Genomic DNA, 24,738 nt, shown 5'->3' with positions numbered 1-24,738 from the left:
TACTAGAATCTATATTATTACAATTTTTATAATTCTATAATAGGATAAACTTAAGGGGGGTTTTTACTCAATTTCCCCAAAAATATATAATAGTAATACACTATTATTAACTTAATTTAAGCAGATTTCGATATGGAGAGTACGTTCAGCCCTGGACACCGTACAGAGGCAGCTTCATGATTTTTTTTCAGATTTTTCAGTTGGGTATTTTGTAAAATACTGTAAAAATTATCCACATTATCATTGCTTACTACGTAATATTTTCTCCCATATACTGTACATTCATATGTATCTAAAAGTACAGGCCTACTAAGTATATGTAAATTTTGTATAAAATAGGAAACATGAATTGAGAAATACATAGCTCGTCAGAACTATCAAAGGTAATCACGACGTGTTTAATTCGTGTGGAGTTCAGCAATTGCTGCTACTAGGATCACACTACGCGTTTCTTGTGGAGTTTAAGCAATTGTTGCTCCCAAAGTCGGTTAGCCTGGAGCTTGGCACTTTAGCTGCTTCGACTTTCCATAAACTCATTTAGGGAGAAGGTAAGGTAAAGAGGCTGGGATCAGAGGAACTATCAGTGGACTGGCAACATCACAATTTAAGAATGAGGCTAAATACCGCACACAAACAAGGAGCAAGTAGAATTAGCTATTCAAGCATTCGAGGCAAATAAAGGATCGGCCGAGCACGAAACGACGGATACCATGTACTTCCACTTGAGTCATTTCAGCTTTCAACTCCGGGAAAATTGAGCAGTATTCCTCGACTTTTAACGCATTCTTTAACAGTAATTCTCAGTTTGCTTCTTGTTTCGACTTACACCAGCTTCGAAAAAGCACCCTTATTTTCTTGGGACCAATCAGTGACTTCTAAGTCGAAGTATCCTTGTTGTTATGAAAAGTATATTAGAAAAAGAGAAATTCTAGAAAAATAGCAAAATATAAACTCACCAAGAAAGGCTGAAATGTTTTCGTTGATAATACAGTACCTAATCCTACCTGTCGAGTGGATAGCAAGCAAAATTTAAGGGTTCAGCTTCTTACAGAAATGAGTTAATCTAGACGAATAGAGAAATGACTTGAGGTCAAAACAATTAATTGGGAAATGTATATAAAAAAGATCGTTGAGTAAATTGTCACTAAAAAAACGATATTTTCCATTGGAAAAGTAATATCAATGTTTTTGCAATTCAATAATAATTGTGTGTATTCGAATATTCATAATTTTAATAGGTAATTAACAGAACAATAACGAAACGAAAAAATCTTATTTTCTTCAATATTGTGATTTGATCAGTTGCCTTATCATAGGTACGCTCGATTTACAAAGAATTTTCGCAAATAATTTTTTTCTTATTGAGTGCTCCATAAATGTTTTGGAAATCTGAAATAGCAAAATGAATTTGATTTGAACAATCTATTTGGGAATGAAAAGTGAATTACGTTTGAAGCTCTCTTTGTAATTTCGTTTGGCATTCCTGCCAATTTGGCAGCATTGAATCCATACGATTTCGGGCAAGCACCTGGGGCTAACTTATAGAGGAATGTCACCGATTCTTGGGTGGGATCTTCATCATCCTCATTCTCCACCATGCATGACTGTAAAATATTTTGATATTTGACATCTATTTTGTAAATAACTTAACATTTTTTCAGATAATTGCATACCATATGTCCCAATGTCACACGTTTATCGTCTTGGAAGTAATGTATAAGATTGTGATAATGAGTAGAAAATATGGACCGGCAACCTAAATCAGCCAAAAAGTTTGCCACTGCAACCGCTATGGCCGTTCCATCATACGTGGCTGTGCCTCTACCTGTTGAAAGACGATTCAAATAAGACCTGATGAAGAATTACAAATATCGTTAAGAGATAAATACCTAATTCATCCAGCAAAACTAGACTTTTTTTAGTAGCATCTTTGATGATTGATGATGTTTCATTCAGTTCAACCAAAAATGTACTGTGTCCTGCTAAAATATCATCCTGTGCTCCCAATCTAGTGAAAATTCGGTCAATTAAGGACATTCTACAGCTTCTTGCAGGAACATGGGCACCCTATAAGAAATACAAGAAGTCACCAATGCATTTATTATGTTTGCTTACTATAGAAAATTCACAAATATGTATGTATGTAACCATAGTAATTATTAAATTTGTCTTTTCATGCACCTTTTTTAGATTTTTCGTTAGGTAGTAATAATAATCGTTGGCGCAGCAATCCATATTGGATCAGGGCCTTGAAGTATGTTAGAGCACTTCATTCAAGATTGTAACAGTACACTACCGTACACTGTAGGAGGCAATGTGGTTACCATTGCGCTCGCCCGAGATTATTACACTGATTTGACTCAGGTACTCATTCACGGTTGACATATGCGACATCCAGTCACGACAACAGTTTGGTACTAACATGATACAATATTGTTTAGAATGTTGCAGGCAATTTAATTTCTTTACAACATTAAAATAATAATAACTTGAGGAATCGCCTGGCATACAGTTTGTCCGGAAGTTTTGAAACGCCATGTACATATATGTCGTACTCGTTTCAATTATTAACTTTTCTTTGTGTGAAATAAAACCTTTTTAAAATTGATTCAATATTTTTCTGTCCGTCTGTCCGTCATACCCGATCTACTCGGAAACAGCTGTGAAATTTGGTTCCTATCTTCCCTTCACATGCAGCGAGTGGCATCATTTTACATTGGAATTTTTTTTTTTGGGGTAGGGTAGGTGAATGCATTTACGCACACAGTGTTGGACTCCCGATTCGGTACGTCGTCGGACTACCAACTAAACACCTCCCCATCGTCAGAGAGCTAGCCTGGAACCGTTTGTCATATTACTTCGGGCTAGTCCCCGAACTCTCCCGCCTTGCGGAGCCTTCAAATCAGGGAATTCCTTTCAGCAACGGGAGGGGAGAGGAGGAAGGGAACTGTCAGTTCAAGGAGCCTCCTGCCATCCGGCTCCTCCACCGATCGAGTTCTAGCTTCTTAGCAACGAAAAGAGCCCGCACGTAATGGGCAACACGGTTCCACCTGTCAGCAGTCCTCAGCATCTCTTCCACAATGTTGTCTGGAGAGAGATCCCCTGTGTTTAAATAGAGCTGCTGACGAACCCCATCCCACCTTCCACAAGAAAAAAAAAGTGTGGTGGGCATCGTTCACAACTCCATTGCAAAACACACAATCCGGAGAACGCGCCTTTCCAATCTTGTGCAGGTAAGACTGAAAACTTCCATGCCCACTTAAAAATTGGGTAAGGAAATAGTCAGTCTCACCATGCTTCCCATTCAGCCACGCACCAAGTTGCCAATGAGCCGCGCAGTCCATCTGCCTCTAGTTTCATTTTGCCAAGAGAGCTGCCACTCGTCTAGAGTGTGTTGCCGTTCTTCGCGAGCAACCGCCTCCCTTGCGCTTGTATATGGCCTGACGCTCCCTAGCAAGAAGGGCAACGGGGATAACTCCCGCGATCACCATCACGGCCGGTTCAGAGACTTTTACATTGGGATTAAGGGGAGACTCCCCGTACATACGAAAGGAGAGTGTAATTTTTTTTCGCCAAATATAGTAGGTATCAAATGAAAAGCCTCGATTAGTACATTTTGGAACTGATCTTATTTGTTATATTATTGGGTGAAACATATTGGAGTGAGGACTCAATTGTGCGCTCCAAAAAGTGAAATAGATCTCCTTCTTAAAACCTACCCAACCGAAAAATCCAAAAAAAAATCCCAGTGATGCATGAGATCTAGGCCTCAAAATATCCCGTTTCGATATCTGCACAGATAAAGTTAATAATCGCATATTACCATGTTTTAGAAATTTACCGGAAGATCCCCTTAAGTTCATCCCAGAAGTGCAGGCGATAATATAGGATATAATTCTGAAAAGTTTGAACACAATACAAAGTTATAGAAGATCAACCTTTCCATTTCAGAAAATTTATTGTATTATAAGGCGTGTATGACGTCATTATCATATAAAATGAACTTATAAGAACGGCGGGGTCCATAGAGACATTTCAGTTTTTCTTTTTTTGGCTTCTTTTAGTTATTTGTACTTCAATGTTAATTATTCGAGGTAAACATGTATATATATGTGCTAATAAAAATTGCGGGTAGTGACCAATACAATAGATATGTGTGTACGTTGTTACCAGCGGTTTTTCATTTATGTACAGATATGTATGCTTTTGTGCACGGAGTAATGTGGAAATGTGTGGAGGTATATATGTATACATCATCCTGCGGTAATAGACCATGTTTATTTATTTAGGATGAACAGAATATTTATGCGTTTGATATGTGTGTCCATATGTGTATCTTTGAGTTTGACAAAATATAAACGAATATTTTGTATTCTTAGCTATGTAGGAATGGAAAATCGCGGATAGAGAGTTTCTCACATAAAATGAACACAAAACCTCTATATCCCAAGCGCCCAGCATCCGGTATCCCGACTTGTTTATTTGTGCCGATGGCCGCTTTACTGACAGAAACTTCGAACTGAATCAATGAATAAATCCTAAAATAAATGGAACCGACAAACTTCCGACTGAATTCGTTAAAACATTATTAACTGGACCACTTACTCTCTACCGCAAGAAAGTTCGTAAATTTTCAGTTCCGCCCGATTCCACCGGAAAGTTTAAAGTCGATTTATACAAAAATTATTCGAAATGACGTTTTATCATATCATAAAAATTACGTGCAAACACCGCCAAAGGAAACTCATTTCCTTCTTGAATGTATCGCTTTGTCCCTTGTCATTCTTGCTTTTAATCAAATTATCTACTTAAACTTGTTATCTACTAAATTTTATTTGATCCAAATCCCACGGGTTGCTTCAAATTTGTTAATATTTTTTGTTTTGCAATAATAAATTAGACGATTCTTTCCCAAAAATCGCGTTTTTCACTTCAAAGTGTTTCCAAAAGTGAACGGTTGAAATATTGAAAAGCTCTCCCAGCATTACTTAGGGAAAGCGATCATCTAATGATATAACTTTGATTTTCTTATTTCAGATAATCCAGCATTGAGTCATAGGGGCACAGCCATTCTACTTTTTTCGGAGACGCTGCCGAATAATTACCATTGCCTCATTTTTTAATACTTCTTAATGAAAATTTTACACACTATTCTTCGAATATCATACCTTAATGTGCCATTGGTTTTAATGAATAGATTTTAACTGTGGTAAAAAAAAATTGAAATTTGTACCTGTTTTGCACGAATTAACGTTACTCCATATGTCGGGGACTATGTGGTCAACGGGAAACTTGGTTTTGAGTATGCCGACTCTAAATGCCCTAAGCACTTTTGGTTTCACTTAAAAGCTATAAACTATGAAAAGGTATGACTTGAATTATAAGAAATTTCAAAGTATTTACTATTACAAAAACTAGCAGGGCTATTTTGGTTTTTTAGCTCCTGTTTAGTGACGAATCCACTTTGAAAGCATTGGCAGACTGTTTTGTTTCCATTCGACGAAGATCAGGGGAGAAGTGCCACCCTTCCTGCGTTTAAGTAACTATTAAACACTCTCATATTTGAACAACTAATTTGAGCAATTGGAGATTTCACAATTTTTATGTTGCCAACCCCAAAATTTGTCAAGGGATTTTTGTTCGGTCTAAATATCGCCAGTCCTCGTTCGCCACCCTATTCTCCTAATTGAAAATGGTTGGAGTGTTTTGAATCAGAAGGGGGTATGAGAGGCAAAACTCTATGAGCAGGCCCAAAAGAGCGCTACGACTTTCCCTATAACTTGTAAACTGAGTGCTTGGAGGCATTTGGAAAGACAGTCTATAAAATACAATTTAATTTTTAAACTTAAAAAATTGCGATGGTTGAAGGGAAAACTATGATATCATTCCACTAGCTGACAACAGTCCATCATAGATCTTTTTTTCCTTATTTTTTATTAATAAACTGAAGGTTAAGGACTGCCTATTTACATTTTCAAAAGGAATCGTAGTTGGTATCATATTCATCTACGGTCCTAGTGTACGGTAGCCTGGACAAAGCATATAATATAATAGCACTAATCTCAACAGGATTGAAAGAACCGCACATGTGGGCACTACTGGAGTCATGCGGTCTTACCTAACACAAGCCGCTAACGTTTGCACATTTTTCCGTTCGACCTTCAAACCAAATGCACTGTACCGTATAGCGTCAGGTTGTCGGATACGTTAACTTTGCAGCCATAATATTTTATTCATTACCAAATTCATTACCAAAATTTGAGGCACTTTCAACAGATTACACTATTCCCAACTAGTATGGATTAGAAAACCAGTTTGTTCCCAGATATAGGAATACAAAGGGGAAGCGGGACGTCGAACTGACTAGATGAAGTTCCACAAGTGGCAGGTGAAGATCCACACTTGGTAGGTGCAGTCTCCACTGCATTGTGAAAACGAGATCTGAGCATATAATCCAGGTAAACGCAACCGAATGCAGGATTACACTGTCGATGTTGCGCAGAGAGCCAGATTCGTGACTGACCCACTTTTGGTATAGTCACGCAACGGACACTGAGGAAACTATTCGTTGGTGACCGCAAAGAAATTTTCAACTTTAAGGTAAGGAATTTAATATCTTTTGCTAACTTCACGGGTTCGATCTAAAAATTAGATTCCATTAAAGATAAGTGTACTTCCCTCTGCTCTCGTACAACTTTCATGGCATTGGGAGTGGGGCTTGGTAGCGTTAACCACACTTTGTAGAACGGCAACTTCATCATCATCATCAACGGCGCAACAACCGGTATCCGGTCTAAGCCTACCTTAATAAGGAACTCCAGACATCTCGGTTTTGCGCCGAAGTCCACCAATTTGATATTTCTAAAAACTGTCTGGCGTCCTGACCTACGCCATCGCTCCATCTCAGGCAGATTCTGCTTCGTTTTCTCTTTCTACTATAGATATTGCCTTTATAGACTTTCCGGGTGGGATCATCCTCCTCCATACGGATTAAGTGACCCGCACACCATAACCTATTGAGCCGGATTTTATTCACAACCGGACGGTTATGGTATCGCTCATAGATTTCGTCGTTATGTAGGCTACGGAATGGTCCATCCTCATGTAGGGGGCCAAAAATTCTTCGGAGGATTCTTCTCTCGAACGCAGCCAAGAGTTCGCAATTCTTCTTGCTAAGAATCAAAGTCTCCGAGGAATACATGAGCACTGGCAAGATCATTGCCTTGTACAATAAGAGCTTTGACCCTATGATGAGACGTTTCGAGCGGAACAGTTTTTGTAAGCTGAAATAGGCTCTGTTGGCTGACAACAACCGTGCGTGGATTCGACCCTAAATAGGAGAAATTATCAACGTTCTCAAAGTTGTATTCTCCTATCCTTATCCATCCAGTGCGGTTTGATGTTGTTGGTTGGTTGGTTTTCGGTGCTGACGTTGCCACCATACACTTTGTCTTGCCTTCATTGATCATTGCCCAAGATCTCGCGCCGCCTGCTCGATCTGGATGAAGGCAGTTTGTACGTCTCGGCTCGTTCTTCCAATGATATCGATATCGTCAGCATAGGCCAGTAGTTGGGTGGACTGAAAGAGGATCGTACCTCTTGCATTTACCTCAGCATCACGGATCACTTTCTCGAGGGCCAGGTTAAAGAGGACGGATGATAAGGCATCCCCTTGTCGTAGATCGTTGTTGATGTTGAATGGTCTTGAGAGTGATCCTGCTGCTTTTATCTGGCCTCGAACCGCAACTTAGACGTCTAATACATCATAAAGAGAATTTGGCTAAGAACTGGAGTACCTGAGCACTAATGACGGTCACTTTACACCGGCTCAACGCGGAAAGTATGTTTGCACTGAAAAATTCCTAGTTGATGCTTATATTAAGCCGAATTCAATTTCAAAATAAATGAATTCTTTGGTTTATTTCTTTACTTTTCTACGCGACGTTAAAGACGTTGAAGAGAAGACGATGATAAAGAGACGACGATGATAATAAATTACCTTGCTTATATTTTTCTCTTCTTTATTGACTCCTCAAAATGTGAAAATTCAGTGCATAATTTACAATTTCAATTACCCATTCCTATTTGGATACGAATACGGATGGATGAGAAAATAAAAATAGTAGGAAGGAAAGTTCATGCAAAACCTCGATTCAATGATAGTACCAATAACTCCATGAAGTAGTAAAGCCAACTAAAACCAATTACGCCAGATATACCTCCTATTCCGGTAAAAAAAAGATTAGAAACACGACTACCGTCTAAGACGATCTCAAGGAGTAGATGCACTGCAATAACATTCGCGTTTTCCAATACACCGAGTAACTCATTGTTGTAAAAGACCACTTAAAGCGAACACTAGTGGAATTACAAAATTTGAATTTGAATGAATTGAATTTATTAATACCAAAATGTATTGTAATCGTGAACTGTCACGTATATTGAATCCGCCTCTAAAGGTAGTATATGCCGATTATTGAAAAAATGATTCAGGAGGAGAACCGATGATAAAAAGGAAGAGAAAATGGGGAAGGAAGTTTTCGCATCAGATGCAGAAAGGTGTCTTACAAAAATTTTTTTAGAAACCAGATTTGCTAGTAAAAAAAATAAAATCTCATGCGGAAGGAACTAATATGAACGTTGCTGAGAGCACTGTAAGAAAAAAAACGGATTTAGATTTCACGATTCGGCGACCCTTCAAAAAGCACAAGCTAACAGTTGCAATAAAAGTAAAGTAGCTAAACTGGGCGAAGCTATGTTCTGATGTATGTATGTTTGTAGATCCATTTTGGTGATAAACGTATGCTTTACGACAACACTTAGTGCCAGAAGAACTCGTGCGCTGAGTTCAATTGCTCTACCACGACCCGAAAAGTAAAGTTCGAAGTATGGAGGATGTATCAAAACCGCTCCGTCTCTCTGTCGGTATTCATCAAGGAAGCGCCCTCTCACCACTCCTCTTTGTTCTTGTTATGGACACCGTCATACGGGACATCCAACGTTCAGCGCCCTACACACTGCTTTATGCAGATGATGTTTTCCTAGCATCTAATACCAAAAATGATCTCGAGCAACTTGTCCAAAAATGGAATGATCGCCTCATGCAACACGGTCTCATATTGAATCTAAACAAAACTGAATTTTCGACAACCGATCTCCATGAAACAGGCACAATCACTGTCAGCGGCACTGATCTGTCCAGAATTGAGCGATTTAAATACCTCGGATCAACGCTATCAGCCAATGGAGAACTGCGTTATGAAATTGCTTCACGCATTAACGCAACCTGGATGAAGGGGCGTTCCACAACTGGTGTCCTTTGTGATCGACGTATCAACGAAAGTCTCAAATCTAAAATTTACCGCAATGTCGTCCGTCCAGTCGCTCTCTATGGTTCTGAGTGTTGGCCGACCATAAAAGACAATGAACGGCGTCTTGCGGCAATGGAGACGAAGATGCTACGTTGGACTAGTGGCGTCACACATTTAGATCACATCCGAAATGGGGATATCTGTGATCGTTATGGGGTTGCACCGATCGTGGAAAAATTGCGAGAGAGGCGTTTTCAATGCTATGGTCACGCAATTCGTGCTAACGAGAATTCATTTGGCAAGATTGGTTTGAACATCGAAGTCGATAAAGGCAGGCCAAAACAACGGTAGTTTGATACGCTGGATGGGGATTGCACCCAGATCAGGCATTCGATAGAGCCAAATGGCAAAACAAAACGACGGGTCGACCTCGCTTGTGAACGGGACAAAGGCTGATGAAAAAGAAGAAGAAAGTCAACTTTGGTAGTATTATATCACGAATTTACATAAAATCCAGAGTGAGTCTAATAATATGGCCAGGGATTGTAGTACACTCGTGGTGGTCTAGGACACAAAGAGAGTTCCAAAAGACTATTGTCGACCCTAAAATAGCCCACTTACATGGATTACATACGCCTATTTTCCCACAGTTTTCACTATGCTACTACATGATCATGTTTTCTCAAATTCTAAAAAGGTCAACGTGTCTATAGAATTATTTAATAGAGTCAATTAATTTCCTTATTGATATTCAGTTGCAGAAAACTACATTAAAATATTCCATGTCGACGAATAACACATGCAAATTAACAAAAAGAAACACTTACCATTTGTGCTAATACTGAAATCAATCCGACTTGTCGCATCAAGGTGCTCTTTCCGCCCATATTCGGACCAGTTAGCAGGAACAGTGAGCCTGTTGACTCCCCACCAATTGTAATGTCATTAGGAATGAAGTCATCAGCTGTAGCCACGCATGGATGACATCCTTCTTCAATTTCAATAAATGGTGATTCAGAATTATCGTAAACCTCGGGAACGCAAACCACTTGTTGGTTTTTAGTGAATGCTGCCAAAGATAGCAATACATCTAGTTCCGCTATGCAATCTAAGCATTTTTTCCACACAGCGTAATGACTAGAGAACTGCTTAAAAATGCGACCTGCTATCTCTTTTAATACTTTATTTCTTTCGTCTTCCAATTGCATCATTCGTTTTAAGAAATCCTACGAAGGAACAGAAATATATATTTAATAAGGATAACACTGCACTACCATATGCTATACTTTGTGTATATAAAAAAAAAACAAATAATTTGAATTTGAAATGGCATGAATTAGAACATTCAATTATGGTTGACACTAATTACAAAATATAAACATAACATGAATTTACAATTAACACTCGTGTGAAAGAAATGATGTTAATAGCAATGCTTCCAAATATTACTTGAGATCATTTAAAAATAGATTGAGAATTCAAAGGAACATTTCACGCTATTTTCTTTTGGTGAGCGAAATTGATTACCACTTTTTACATGTTAATAACATATTCTAATCCCTGAATTATGGTTGAGTGTGCGGTTTTGTAAATAGTTGTTACTACGATGGAAGAAATCTACATATATTATAAACTGACAAACCTATTAGTTTTACGTGCTTGTCACATCCATTTGCATTTGTTGAATATGTTCTATCAATATAGATATCGGTTCTGAATATTTCTTTAAATTATGCAACTGTTTCATCTCATTTGAAAATTAAACTGTAGCGAATGAGAGAGAATGACAGTGTGTACTCTACACTGAAACATGAAGGTTTGTTGAAACTCATCTTGAACTAACAACTCATCCGGTTAACCAATGATTACTATATATTAGAACAAGGAAAAATTCCCGATTCAATAACTATTTTTTTTTCTATCTTAAGTGATCGCTCACCAAACTCGGGTTGTGACAAAAGCCTTGAATCAGCATATGAAATCATCATCCTTTTTGCCAAGAAAACGCAATGGTTCGAAATTAACATTGGCGACGTTATGTCATGCGCCATTCGAAAAAGAGGATACTGACCAAGACGAATTTTAGAAAAACTTACTATTACGGCCACAGTTTTTCAATGGCATACGAAAGCTAGGCGGAAATTTTTCGAGGAGCAGAGGGAGATAAAGCTTCCATCAAACTACTAACGGCATCCTCGAACGTTTTGTAGGTAACGCCAGGAGCAACGAAATGACAATAAGCTGTGCCCTCTATCAAATCGTGCAACGATCACCATTTACATGATATCATTCGCGAAGTAAATTGTAATTCTTAACATCTGTTAGTAATTTCGAGATTTCCATTCAAACAGAATCACGCAAAACAGGGCAGATCTCAGCAATTTAATGAAACTGAAGAACCAAACGGCAAAATCGACCACGGCGAGCCGACCCGGCTTGTGAACGGGACAAAGGCTGAAGGAAAAGGAGAAGAAAGTGCATACATTGCACAACTTTCAATATTTCTTTTATTGAAAGATTATGTTACAAACGGCACCCAAAAAAAAATGTTTTTTTATTTTTATGTCTTACGGTGACCAAGATCGTGACGAACTGGATTATCTGAACCAAAAAATGAATTTAATTAAATAACAGTGAAAACTAGTATTTGATCGAAGGATTCAAAATATGTTTTTTTCACAAAATGGTGGACAGTCAAAAAAGTTCGATTTTTCACTAAAAACAGTTGTTTTTTGGTTTTAAATGGCCACTTTTTTTATCGAAAAAAAGGTCAAATACTATATTTTTATGTATTGAATAAGCCTGTCAAGTTTCAAAAAGATCGGTTTAGTAGTTTTCGTGTAATTTTGGTCACCGATTTCAAACATGCCATTTGCAGAAAAACGCGTTTGAAATTTCAACTTGAGGTTGTTTTCGGTACGGATTCGTCTGTTTCAATGATCCTATTTCAGTCAAATTAATTCGAATCGATTGGAAATTTAAAGGACGCATTCTCAATTAAAAAATGCAATAAAAAAATCAATTTTTTTAAAGTGACAAGTTAACAAGTTAACTTTTCAAATGCTCTAGAATGGTTTTCCTCTTTAAGAATCCTGAATCCAACACACTTTAATGACGAAATGTAAGCCTCATGTGACATAACTGAATAAGACTTCGAAAACTTGTGAGATTTGACCTAAGCAATATGTTTCTTCAACTCGGTTTACAAACTTGGACAAATGAATCAATGCATCGCGAATGGCGCAAGAGTGTAGAATAATAAACTGACCTGCATTCACTGTATAGGTGGTGCTTTATAAATTTTGCGTTTCAGTCGCATTCGTCTAAATTGTGTGTGACACGCACATAATGAAATTTTAATGAGGTTCTCTTTCGTTGGAGACCTCAAATGGTTATGTATACAAACTTCCTATTGATAAAAAAATCAACTTTTAATTTCTTGATTTGATACGACTTAATACTCAATTCCAGTATTCCCAGAAACACTTTAAAATTGCCAATGGTTCTTTTCGAACGAAAATGTCAAATTTTTTTTAAATTTATGACTTAGGATCATTAAAAAACTGCAACATATTCATTTAATGTGTGGTTTGTAGATTAAGGATATTTCCATTATTCTAATCCACTCCCATTACACTATATACACACCTTAGTTTCTGCTGTATTATAACGTCGTACAGGATGTGTCCCCTTCTTCTGGCCTTCCAAAAAATATTCGGAAGTAGCCTTTTTAGTCTTATTCTCGGGAATTTCGAGTTGAAAACGTTTTTTGTCATTCCCAAAATATTTAACTTCACATCCAAAGTAAGCTTTTTGTTCTGAAAGATACTCTTGCATTTCGGTTTTCAGATTTTCAATCTTTTCTTCAACTGAATCAAACTCCACATCCACTCCTTTTTCAGGTGCAATAATACCCTGTTCTAGTGCTTCTTTGTGATCAAAAGCATTCTAAAATAAAGTGCGTTCATTATTTTTATGAACTTAGTTCATTTGTTAAAACTCACTTCGAAGAACTCCAATAGAGGTTTTAAGTCGGGGTATTCTCCTTCTGGTGCAAGTTGAGATAGCTTTCTTATGAGTTTGCTCGACTGAAACTCAGAAAATTTCTCAGGAATATCTACCAAACTTTCAAAGCCTCGAAGTAACCCAATGAAGTTCTAAAATAAACGAGAGAAAGAGAAATATGGAATTTTATTCGTTTATTACAAGTTATTATTCAGACATAGAAGCAGAAACTTTTCAAGGTTACTCACCTGAATTTTCTTCGTGTTATAAATTTTCTCCTCAAAAAGTACAGCTCGACTATCTGGATGATCCGAGTTTCTAGGCCGAGCTCCAAACCCATGGATTTGAGACAATTGTTTTTCAAAATCTGAAAGTGTGCTGAGAAAACTGCGAATTTCGTCCGCTTTGTTATTTTTCGAAATAAATTCAGAAATAGCCTCTTGTCTTCTTTTAATTTCATTGACACTGTAACTGGGACAACATACCCAAAAGTGAAGTAATCGTTTGCCAAATTTGGTGCAACATTGATCCAAGGTATTCAACAACGATAGCTCTCCTCCAATCAAACGCAGATTTGATAAGGTAATTGCATCTAAAACCATATAACGTCTATGATCTACTACTGGTTTGATGTCATCTTCTGTAGTAGTTATGCGGACATCAGGAGGTGTGTAGATTTTAAAGGAAGCCATTGATAAAACTCGCTGATCAATTAGGCATTGTTGCATGTACCAAATGCAAGCTCCTAATGCATTCACACAAAGTTCATATACTTTTTTCGATTTTAATCCATCTGCAATATTTTAAAATTTGATTCATTATACTATTCAGCACATTATATTATACTTTATCTTTATATAACAACTTTTGGCACCAAACATCAGATTGAGCACATTGTGATCAGTAGCAATTTCGTCTTTTTTGAGCCATGCAAGATTTTCAAAGAACGCAGACACCAAACAGGATTAACGGAGAGCTCACAGACAGAAGAAACGAATCTAAGAAAATTGATTGATCTATGGAATTGATAAATGCAGTGACAAGCTGTACCAAGGAATCTGATTGCCGATTAAATGAAAGTAGAGAAGCAATGGAAAAAATACGTTGATGGATGGCCGACTATCAACCCTACTGAGTTGAATATCTCGCCAACTAAAGACCAACCACCGAAAATGCCATTCGAACATTCCATAAATTGAAAAGCTACAAGTCACTTGGCTCTGATGGTATATGAGCAACAGAACTAATAACATATGAAGGTGATAAACTTTATCAAGCAATTGATCATTAGTGTTGAAAGTGAAGGACAATGAACAAATGACATTATTTGCCTTATATGCAAAATAAGATATCACAGTCGACATCAATGCTAAGTACCGTTCAAAATATCCTATCCTACTTGACAAATTATATATATTATTGGTTTATATCAAAGAGGCTTTACGTCTATATCGACTTTAGGACTGCCTATGATAGTATAGTCACATTAAAACTTTACATTGCCATGAGGCCCGATATTTTCACCAACATCTTCGGAGCGTGCCCAAAAGAAGGGATATTCCCGGCCCAGTGGAAAAAGCAAAAGTTGATGTTGCCTCCCAAACCATTGGATACAATGGCGAAGATGATGTAGAGGGTCATCTTTAACCGATTGTTACCAAACATCGAAAGCGGGGATAGCCTGTCGCTGTACCAGTACGAATTTCAACACGAACACTCTACGGTAGATGCAATAAGCATAGTGGCAGTCTGGCAAGAGACGGACTGAATTCTGGTGGTAGTTAAGCCGTGGTGGCATTGCCATATCCTGACATAGGTTTCCCTGGTACGGAACAGATGAGGATCCCTAAAAATATTTGTGCTTCCGCCCCAGAGGAGGCTACAATGATCTTAATAACGAACCCTAAAAAAACACCGTGAAGGTGGAAATCAATGGATATACAGTCGTCTCTAAGTCGGCTATTATATACCTGGCGGTGATAATAACTGAGCTTTGGGAAGCACCTAGAGTATTCATGCCAAACGGCAGCTGGTGCCACCACGGCAATTGCAAGAATATTGCTGAATGTCGGTGGGTCGAAGATTGCTTTTAGTCGGAGTGGTGCGATCCATTCTGCGGTACGCGTCACCTGTGTAGGCGGAGGCGTTGAAAGACGGAAGTAAGGGAATTCGGTTTATCAACTAATGGCTTTGAGAGTTTGTTTAGAATCACATCAGATGAGGCAGTACTGGTGGTCGCAGGCATGATCCCAGTCGACATTCTGGCGAATGAAATGAGTGTACTATACCACGCAAGCCGTATGAGGGTGCACAAGAAACGCAGGAATGCAGCAAGATCAGAGTTGCATGATCTTTGGCAACATAGATGGGACGAGTCTTCGAAGGGCCGACGGGCACACAAGCTCATTCTCAACATTAGGGTATCGCTTAAACGAAAACACGGAGAAACCAACTACTATATTATCCCGTTCCTCACGATGGTTCCACATCGCAAATCCACACCGCGAAGTAATACCTAAATGATCATTCTGCGGGGCTGGAGCTGGAGAGACAGGGGGTGGTTTTTGGTAGGTGCGAAACCCACATGTGCTCGCTTTAATTCCTACATTCGGGCGGAGAAGCTGGGGCGGACGTGCCTTTCTAAAATTTTCCACTTTCGTGCATGAGAAAAGAAAATAAATATTCCAACAAAATTGATTGACGACTGGGTTGACATTGAACGCACTATCATCGGTTCTTCCTAGAGTGGCCTTTCTAGCAAAGACGGAGATCAAATCCAAGATGAAGCTTATAGAGCAATAAGCCTACGCTATTTCCTCATCAGAAAATTTTTATGAGATGATACTCCATCCAGCTGGTATCGAATATTGAAACGGCTACAAATAACAAAAAGAAGGCTATAGTAGTCCCGACGAATATAGCAAACGCCTTCTATAACACCTCTTTCGGATCAATGCCTCCAGGGAACACAATATATGAGGTGCTATATGTAAAGTTCTAAAATATTTGCAGGGAATGACCCGTGGAGATGCTGCCACTTTCAGCGGGTGTAATACACGAACTACTAGTGTTACTAAACGTGCCCGAAAGTATGCGACATCAGCATATGAACGAGAGAATCGCACGATAAATCACAACAGGACCAATGGTGTTCAATAAAAAGAGAAAATTAGATTACTCGAACTTCCATCCACTTTTTGGTGAATAGCTTCAACTAACAAATGAGGTAAGTATCTGGGAGTAATCTTGGATACGAAGGTTAATTGGAACAAACATCTTAAGTAGGCTATTAACTCAGTAAAGCGAACAATTTTCGTCATAAACATTAATATACCTAGTCATAGTTAGGCTCGTGTTCCCTAAGGAGCACACAAACCCTCCCCTCGAAACGCTGCTGCAAATGTCAAATTTGGATCTTATAGTGAAGGTAAACGTGAGGAGTAAGGTTTGCAGCATGCAAGAAAAGGATCCCTAACACCATTTCTGCGGCCAAAGCCTGTCGCAAAAATGAGAACCACGCGAGACTGGGAGCTCAAGCAATTAACCCATATATCGAGGAAATTGGGGGGCTATTAAATTAATACTACAGATGGATGACGGAATAAAACAATCAAACCAGCTAACTGAAACTAGAATGAATGAACGAGCACACGATCTCTGTTCTCTACAGAAACCACGCAAACAATCCAATCCTATACAAAGAACCCCATCCATCTATCCATCAATCCAACTACACCAAGGACAAGGAGAATTACGGAAGAAATAATATGGGAGGCATTCAGTGAGCTACAACCAAGGCAGAAACGATTAAGGGAGTAATTAATATGAGTACCGTGCAGCATAGCTGAAATAATCAGCTACATTCCAGCGCCATGAACTGAAGACAAACATAAGACACCATGTTTCCATGTTGCCGGTAACCGCAGATTGAAAACAGATGATTTTCATGGAGTTAAAAGTTCAATATAAATGGGCTGGTTAGATATGCTCATCATTCCTGGTTTGTTAAACACAATCTGTTTCAAAGAGTTTATAAAATTCGTTGTTCAAAGTGAAAAGTGGAATTTAAAATGATCAAAAACATCCCCTATATATCGTATCAACAAAAAACTTGCCCGTGCTAGTCAGAGTCTACTGACATTTACACAAAAACCCGAGATCACCGAAAAAATTGCAGCACAATTCGGAATGCTTCTTGTTATCGGTAACAATTTCCATCCTGCCATGCCCGAGCTGCGTGCATTTCTTCAACACCAACGCGGCATGGACCTTGGTCAAATGGCCCTGGATTTAGACTGAAGATAAATACTAACTAAACCAAGATTTTCACTTTGACGGGTCATCGCACTCCTTCGTTTTCGTTGTTTTGTCCCAAATATGGCTTTAGGATTGTTACAGTAACAAATTTTGTTACTTCAAGCGAGATTCAAAAATTACATAAAGTATACAACGAATACTAATCAAGAGCACTTACCTTCGTCTTTGATTTCTTTTATCGTTTCCGGGAGCTTAGCATCTTCGTTGTTTGCAAAATACTTTTCTACTAAGTTCGAAAATGCTTTTTCGGCATCCCAAATGTACGGAGTATTTGGAACCATTTCCTTAATAGCATTACAAAGAACAGTTTTAATAATATGCTGCGTTTCATTTGAAATTTTATCCTTTCCATACAGTATCTAGTGTAGATTAAAAGGCAGATATGAAACTTTTAAAATAATTTGAATTTTAAATTTGACTATTGCTGTGACAAGAAGCCTTTTAAAAAACATTTGCTTGAAATTGATGATGGCTCTAGTTTAAGCTCAAGGGAAGACTATTCGTTTGAAAGCTAGTCAGCCGATAATGTATTGTTTCTAAAATTATGATCAACGTATGGGCGTCATCTTCTTTGGTTGTTGTTCTACATACATTTCTGAAATCTATGAAGCCTAACTTTGTTAATACACTTCCATTCAAAGTATATTTTCTTGCATTGTTACATTATATTGAAGACTTTTTGTTAAACAGAATCTTCCACAATTATGTGAATCGCGTTAATAATAATAATAAAATTCAAATCTAAGAATGTTTTTCATGTTAATGATGATAACTATAGAATGTTCTAAATATCAGAGAGAAAGTCATCTTGAAGAGAAATAAAATAGAGTCGATTCCAGTATGCAGTGTCAGACAAAATAATTTCATAATCAGTGCGTTAATTGTGTTACATTTCAGATATAAAATGACGATTCGCCCCAAACAAAATTGAGACATAACATTTTAAATTGCGCACTGCTCAGTAGGTTGAAACAAGAAGAACACAGTGTTCCCTCAATTAAAAAAGACACGTGTGTTGTGACCCTCCACAGAAACTAAAACCCTAAAATATTACACCACAGTTAAACATGTTGGTGGCTCTCTAATTGCAAGGGGGTGTTTCTCTGCCAAAGAAGTTAGTCAACTGTTCAAAATTACTTCCAAGATTATTGGGAAGCTATTTGTAAATATATTGAAACAAAAATTGAAATATCCTTCATCCAGATAGCAATCCCAAGCACACGAGTGATGTGGAAAAACATTTTTATTATCGAAATTAAACTAATAGAGTGGCCAGCTTAAACGCCACATTTAAATCCGATTGAGCTACTTTGAGTTATTTCAGTTGTTAAAATTCCATTTGCTGCTCGGTAAATTTGGACACTTTCTGGAGATGCATACATAAAGAGTGGATTAAAATACCCAGAGATATTCTAATAAGATTAGCAGAAGTAATAGGCACAAAACATAAAATGTAGCTTTTTTGGCATTTTTCTCTAATTTCTTATTTTACACTTTATTTTATATGCCTTGAAAGAAAGAGGCTACTTCTTTTAGTGTTTCTTCAAGTTTCGATTTTAGTTGTGTTATAAAAATGGAAGAGACGTACCAATGCAGGTGAGTTATGGGAGATAAGAGTGCGAAGCCGAGAGGCATTTTTATCGTCTGAAAACTGGCCCATTGTGAACTCTCCGATGGCTGTATCAATGAAACAAACTCCGTATGTCCTACCGGTTTCTTCCACCTATATGACGAAAAATTAGAAGAAGATAAATATGTAAACTTAATTGTAATAATTTAGAAGTTTATGTAATAAAATATCCTGCTTTCAAACAGTTCTTAAAAACATACATCAATAAAATTGGATAAATTGAATTCGTCACCTTAATTCAAAAGCAAAAATGAGTCATTACCTTTTCAATTATGGCCAGCATATAATTGGGTTTATGATCCCCTTCGAAAGATGTTTGCACTCCAGGAACTTGCGTTCCACGATTCGTAATCTGACAAATTTCCCGTTTAACAACTCGATCAAATTTAGTTACTTGACGTTGGGTTTTACATCTTTGCGCCATCATATCAGGAGTTTCTGTTTGTTCGACTCTTGCAACCTAAAAAAAAATCAAGTCGTTAAAATCGATTTAATAGGTTATTATTTATTAGTAGTACCTTATATCCACGTTCCACAAGTTTCGTTGCCATCTTTTCATAGGAAATTTCAGGAAATCCGGAATGTGCAAAATCCCCTCTCATATAAGTGCATTCAAGTTCTTTCACGGCAATGTCTGCGTCCATATGGTACAATTCGTAGAACTTGCCGACTTTGAAGAATAGAACGCAATCGAAATTATGTGATTTCAAATCCCACCACTGTCTAACACCCTGGAAATAAAAACTCCTTTGGAATAAATGAATTTTTTGGGACCAATTTGCAAAAAATATAAGTTTTGAATTATTAATTCATATCGGCCTCATTCTTTCGCATACAAAAAAGAAGATTTTTTTAATTGCTCGTGCTATGATATCAATCAATGTTGGAACATCACTAACAGCGTGTTTACCTTTGAATATTCACGCTGCCGAAAACCCACCCGAAATCAATGAAGAGCAGATGAAGCGAAGAACTAAACTCCACATACTGTATCGACTTGATGAACGCCGTAACGAATGTACACAGGATATCGAACATTTCTGTTCCGCTAATGACAAGAACGGACTTTGCTTTCCAACCGTCGAACCACAACGAATAAATGGCGAGAATACTTCGAGCAGATTTCAACTGAAGAATTTACTCATCCTCCACTTCCACAATCACTGCCGACATTTGGAGCTGTTCCACTTGCCAGCGCAACTGAAGTCGAGGAGGCAATAAAACGCACACCATGAAGAGTTTTGAACTCATTTTTGACAACCGTATTCGCGAAATCTTTCAAATAACCGTAGATCAGGCCGGATTTGTCAAAAACTGCGGAACTACTTACGCAATACACGCTGTGCGGTTACTCATGGAAAGACACCGTGAGAAGCACCACCCTGTTTACATTGCATTTTTGGATCTAAAGAGATCATCTGGTATGCTTTACGACAACACTTAGTGCCAGCAGTACTCGTGCGCTGGGTTCAATTCCTCTACCACAATCCGAAAAGTTCGGAGTATGGCGGGTGTATTATCAAAACCGCTTCGTGTCTTTGTTGGTGTTCATCAAGGAAGCGCCCTCTCACCACTCCTCTTTGTTCTTGTTATGGACACCGTCATACGGGTCCAACGTCCAGCGCCCTACACAGTGGTGTATGCAGATGATGTTTTCCTAGCATTTGATAGCAAAAATGATCTCGAGCAACTTGTCCAAAAATGGAATGATGGCCTCATGCACATATTGAATCTAAACAAAACTGCACTTTTAACGACCGATCCCCATGAAACAGACACAATCACGGTCAGCGGCAGTGATCAGCCCAGAAGTGAACGATTTAAATACCTCGGATCAACGCTATCAGCCAATGGAGAACTGCGTTATGAAATTGCTTCACGCATTAACGCAACCTGGATGAAGTGGCGTTCCACAACATATGTTCTTTGTGATCGACGTATCAACGAACGTCTCAAATCTAAAATTTACCGAAATGCCGTCCGTCCTGTCGCCCTCTATGGTTCTCAGTGTTGGCCGACTATAAAAGACAATGAACGGCATCTTGCGGTAATGGAGACGAAGATGTTGCGTTGGACTAGTGGCTTGACACGTTTTGATCACATTCGACATGAGGATATCCGCGATCGTTATGGGGTTGCGCCGATCGTGGAAAAATTGCAAGAGAGTCATCTTTGATGGTATGGTCACGCAATTCATGCCAACGAGAATTCACTTGCCAAGATTGGTCTGAACATCAAAGTTGATGGTAGACGACAAAAAGACAGGCCGAAACAACGGTGGCTTGATACGCTGGATAAAGATTTAAAAGCCTCGAGATTGCACCCAGATCAGGCATTCGATAGAGCCAAATGGCGAAACCGATCACGGCGAGCCGACCCCGCGCTGCAACTACTATTATTCACTCTACATTCGCGAGACAATTTTCGGAATATAAGCCTCATTAACGTTCCCACCCCTACAGAGGAGACTGCAGAGTCGGAGAACGATGCCTTTTACGAAGCAGTGAAATTAACCCACGAAGCCTGTCCCAGACATGATATTAAAATTATATTTGGAGATTTTAACAGAGAAGAAAGAACAGAGCCCATATTCAGACGATACGTTGGCTTCTATAGCTTGTATAAAACTACTAACAATAACGGACTATGGGTTATCCAACTAGCAGTGTCGCATAAAATGGGTGTTGGAAATACCTGGTTTACGCGGAAAGGGGCCCAGAAAAGAGCAAGAAACTCTCCAGATGGGACCATCAAATCAATCGCGTGCTAATCATCGCCACTTCTCAGCCTTGATGTATGTCAGAACATATAGGAGAGCCAATATAGACTCGGATCAATATCTCGCCCTCTAACAGTCAGGTGAGAGTGAACACTGAAGCCATCCACAATAGAGTCCTCCGTAACACCTATAAAGTAGAAATGGAAGCCACAGTAAGTGCAGTTAGAGCCGAACTGGTTAAATATGGAGGCGACTAACTATACCGAGCGGTTCATTGATGTTCAAGATTTAGAACAGCCAGGCTTCAGGCAATGAGGCATCATCTGTCACATACATAGAAAATGAAATATCATGCATATAGCAATTACAGAGGTATCACATTGCTGAGTACCATCTATAAGATATTCTCTACTACCTTGCTATGCCAGACAGCCTCTTACGCCCACAAAATCATCCACCCATTCAACTCCACGCAAATCAGCAACAGATGAGATTTTCTGTCTGCGGCAATTGATGGAAAAAACTGTTGCAATATGTCCATCAGTTGCACCATCTCTTCATCGAATTCAAAGCCGCCATGATAGCATAACCAGAGTAAAACTGTACATTGTAATAAGAGAATTCGGTATATAGGTTCCGGTGGAATCACTTAATCCAGCCTGGAAAGTCTATAAGCACAATATCTATAATAGTAACAAAAGACGTGGCAGATTTTGTCCCAGATAGTGCGATGACGCGAAACCGGGATGTCTAGAGTTTCTTACAACCCTATACCTAGAATGGGCGAAGAAACTCTGCCCAGAAAATCTATTATCAAAGATGATGAGGTAAGCCCTGTTTTCAGCGCGGCGATACTGTAAAGCAGGAAATACGTATGTCGAGAATGGAACTTCGAATTGTTTCAGGCCCAGACTAGTCAACGGTTGCCCTGGCGTTAATGAAGGTGAAAGGTAGACTCGTAGTAATCCTGAAGGTAACCATGTTATGGATTTCAAGTTGAAGTCACCACGGGTTTGCATATCTAAATGTAAATACAGAAAAATTAATTAATTAATTAAGAAATGACCCGTCGTCAACTTTTGGCGTCATTTCAATAATTAAACTTTAGAAAAAAATTGTTCAATATAGAAAAGCAGTATTGCTTGCGAATGCTTAACGACTCGTACCGCAAAAGAGGTGAGAATATCCGAATGAACATTTTGAAGGATATTACCATCTATTGCGATTTGTATCCTGAGAAAAAAGTTTAAACATCCCCAAACAGATTTTCGATATTTAAGAACCTATGGATTATGGGTTTTCTTCAACTGAAACTACTCTTGATAGAGCCTCTTGCTCCTTATGCATGTAGATTATATGTATATATGTTCCCTTAAAATTCAGTTTTAAATTTCAATCAATGTGCATTCTGTTAACATCTCTTCCAGACTTATTGGTTACTTATTCTAACTGAAATTCGAATATAAATATTTCTACTCACAGGTGATAGTGTTGAAAGGAATTTTTCGGGTACGTAGAGTGTGCGGCGATCATAGTTCGGATCAGTGGGTCGCCGTCCTTTAGCATCTTTAATATTTTCCGGTTTTAGGAATTCCAATCTGGTGTGGGCGTAATTCACATCATCTCCAGTGATTGCTTCTTTTTCAGTCTCGGAAATGTCCTTCACTTTTGCTTTTGGGGTTTTTGGGGTTGCAGGCGCGACCTGGAAACATTGGTGAAATAACTTTCCGGCGATAAAGAGCAAACACCATACCTTTTCAACCTTGAGCACTTTCTTTTCTTTCTCTGAATCCGAATCCGAATTGCTCTGAATCCTGCGACGTTTCTTTAAATTGAATTTAAACAACTCAACCTCCTCTTCGCTTGAACTCTCATCCTTCGGAAAATTACGCTTGCCTGCAAACTTAAATTCAGTACGATTCTTGAAAAGTGAGTTTGTAAACCTACTTATAACCGATTTGTCGGCATCGTCGCACTTGGATTCCTTGCGATTTTCCGCATCTCCGTTCTCAACCTTTGCACTTTTCGGGGTAGAGGGTGTCTTCGAGAAATAGTTCAAAAGAGTATTTCCACTTTGTCGTTTCGACATGATAAATGCAAATAGTAAATCAACCGCGAATGAACCCTCAAATTCGCATAGATCTAGACGCTGAAATGCGCGATTTTCGTCGTATACAGGCGCGAAACGCTAGTTGACACCGGCATCCAGCCGCACTACATGTAAGCCGGTCTAACTATGTGTCAAACAATCAGTAGTGTCAAACATTGAAATTTTCAAATTGGCAATGCCATACAACACCGGAAATTACCTAGTAGTTTACCCGCTGATTTTCACATTCCGATTTTATTGATTGGATGGACAAATTGTGGCGCTTTTGAAAATAAGAAAGCTGTAAAAATTGACAAGTAAATGAATCTAAATATCAGCTTTCTGAGGGAGACAAAAGAAAGAACGAATTAGATGTATTCGCACTAAACTTTTGTATATGACTAAATTTACAGTCATAAACGCATGGTTTGAATATCAAGATGTGAATTGAATTAAATGTGGCGCCTCCTATATTCCTCTCTAGCGGAAGTGATATTCCAGTCCATTTAATGAAGTCAGTATGAATTGGAGTAGTCCACGCTATTTCATAGCTTATCATACTATCTATTATATCTACTGGAATATCGGGAGACCATTTTCTAATTTCGAATTTAACAAATATTTATACAAATGGAAATCACAGAATATAAGGAAAACAGAAAAAGTT

At 38.4% G+C, this 24,738-nt stretch overlaps 1 protein-coding gene across 2 annotated transcripts; it reads right to left on the bottom strand.

Annotated features, from left to right (window-relative positions):
• Window positions 1-1,158: 1,158 nt before the first annotated feature.
• LOC119650019 (probable DNA mismatch repair protein Msh6) lies at window positions 1,159-24,183 on the bottom strand. Of its 2 annotated transcripts, none has more exons than XM_038052490.1 (15): window positions 23,930-24,183; window positions 23,736-23,878; window positions 23,463-23,684; window positions 19,782-19,994; window positions 19,526-19,723; window positions 19,222-19,356; window positions 17,791-17,992; window positions 13,565-14,109; window positions 13,316-13,468; window positions 12,960-13,259; window positions 10,139-10,537; window positions 1,890-2,067; window positions 1,674-1,825; window positions 1,449-1,604; window positions 1,159-1,389 (listed from the first exon to the last, which is right to left on the bottom strand). In XM_038052490.1, exons 1-15 carry the CDS (start codon window positions 24,069-24,071, stop codon window positions 1,282-1,284), a joined length of 3,246 nt encoding a protein of 1,081 aa, XP_037908418.1. In that variant the 5' UTR covers window positions 24,072-24,183; the 3' UTR covers window positions 1,159-1,281. The 2 variants fall into 2 exon arrangements, with proteins under 2 accessions (XP_037908418.1, XP_037908419.1); XM_038052491.1 differs by having other exon boundaries at window positions 23,745-23,878.
• Window positions 24,184-24,738: the final 555 nt, after the last annotated feature.

Source organism: Hermetia illucens, chromosome 2 (assembly GCF_905115235.1).
Source record: "Hermetia illucens chromosome 2, iHerIll2.2.curated.20191125, whole genome shotgun sequence".
Taxonomy (NCBI): Eukaryota; Metazoa; Arthropoda; class Insecta; order Diptera; family Stratiomyidae; genus Hermetia; species Hermetia illucens.
This window is presented reverse-complemented; position numbering and strand designations above follow the sequence as displayed.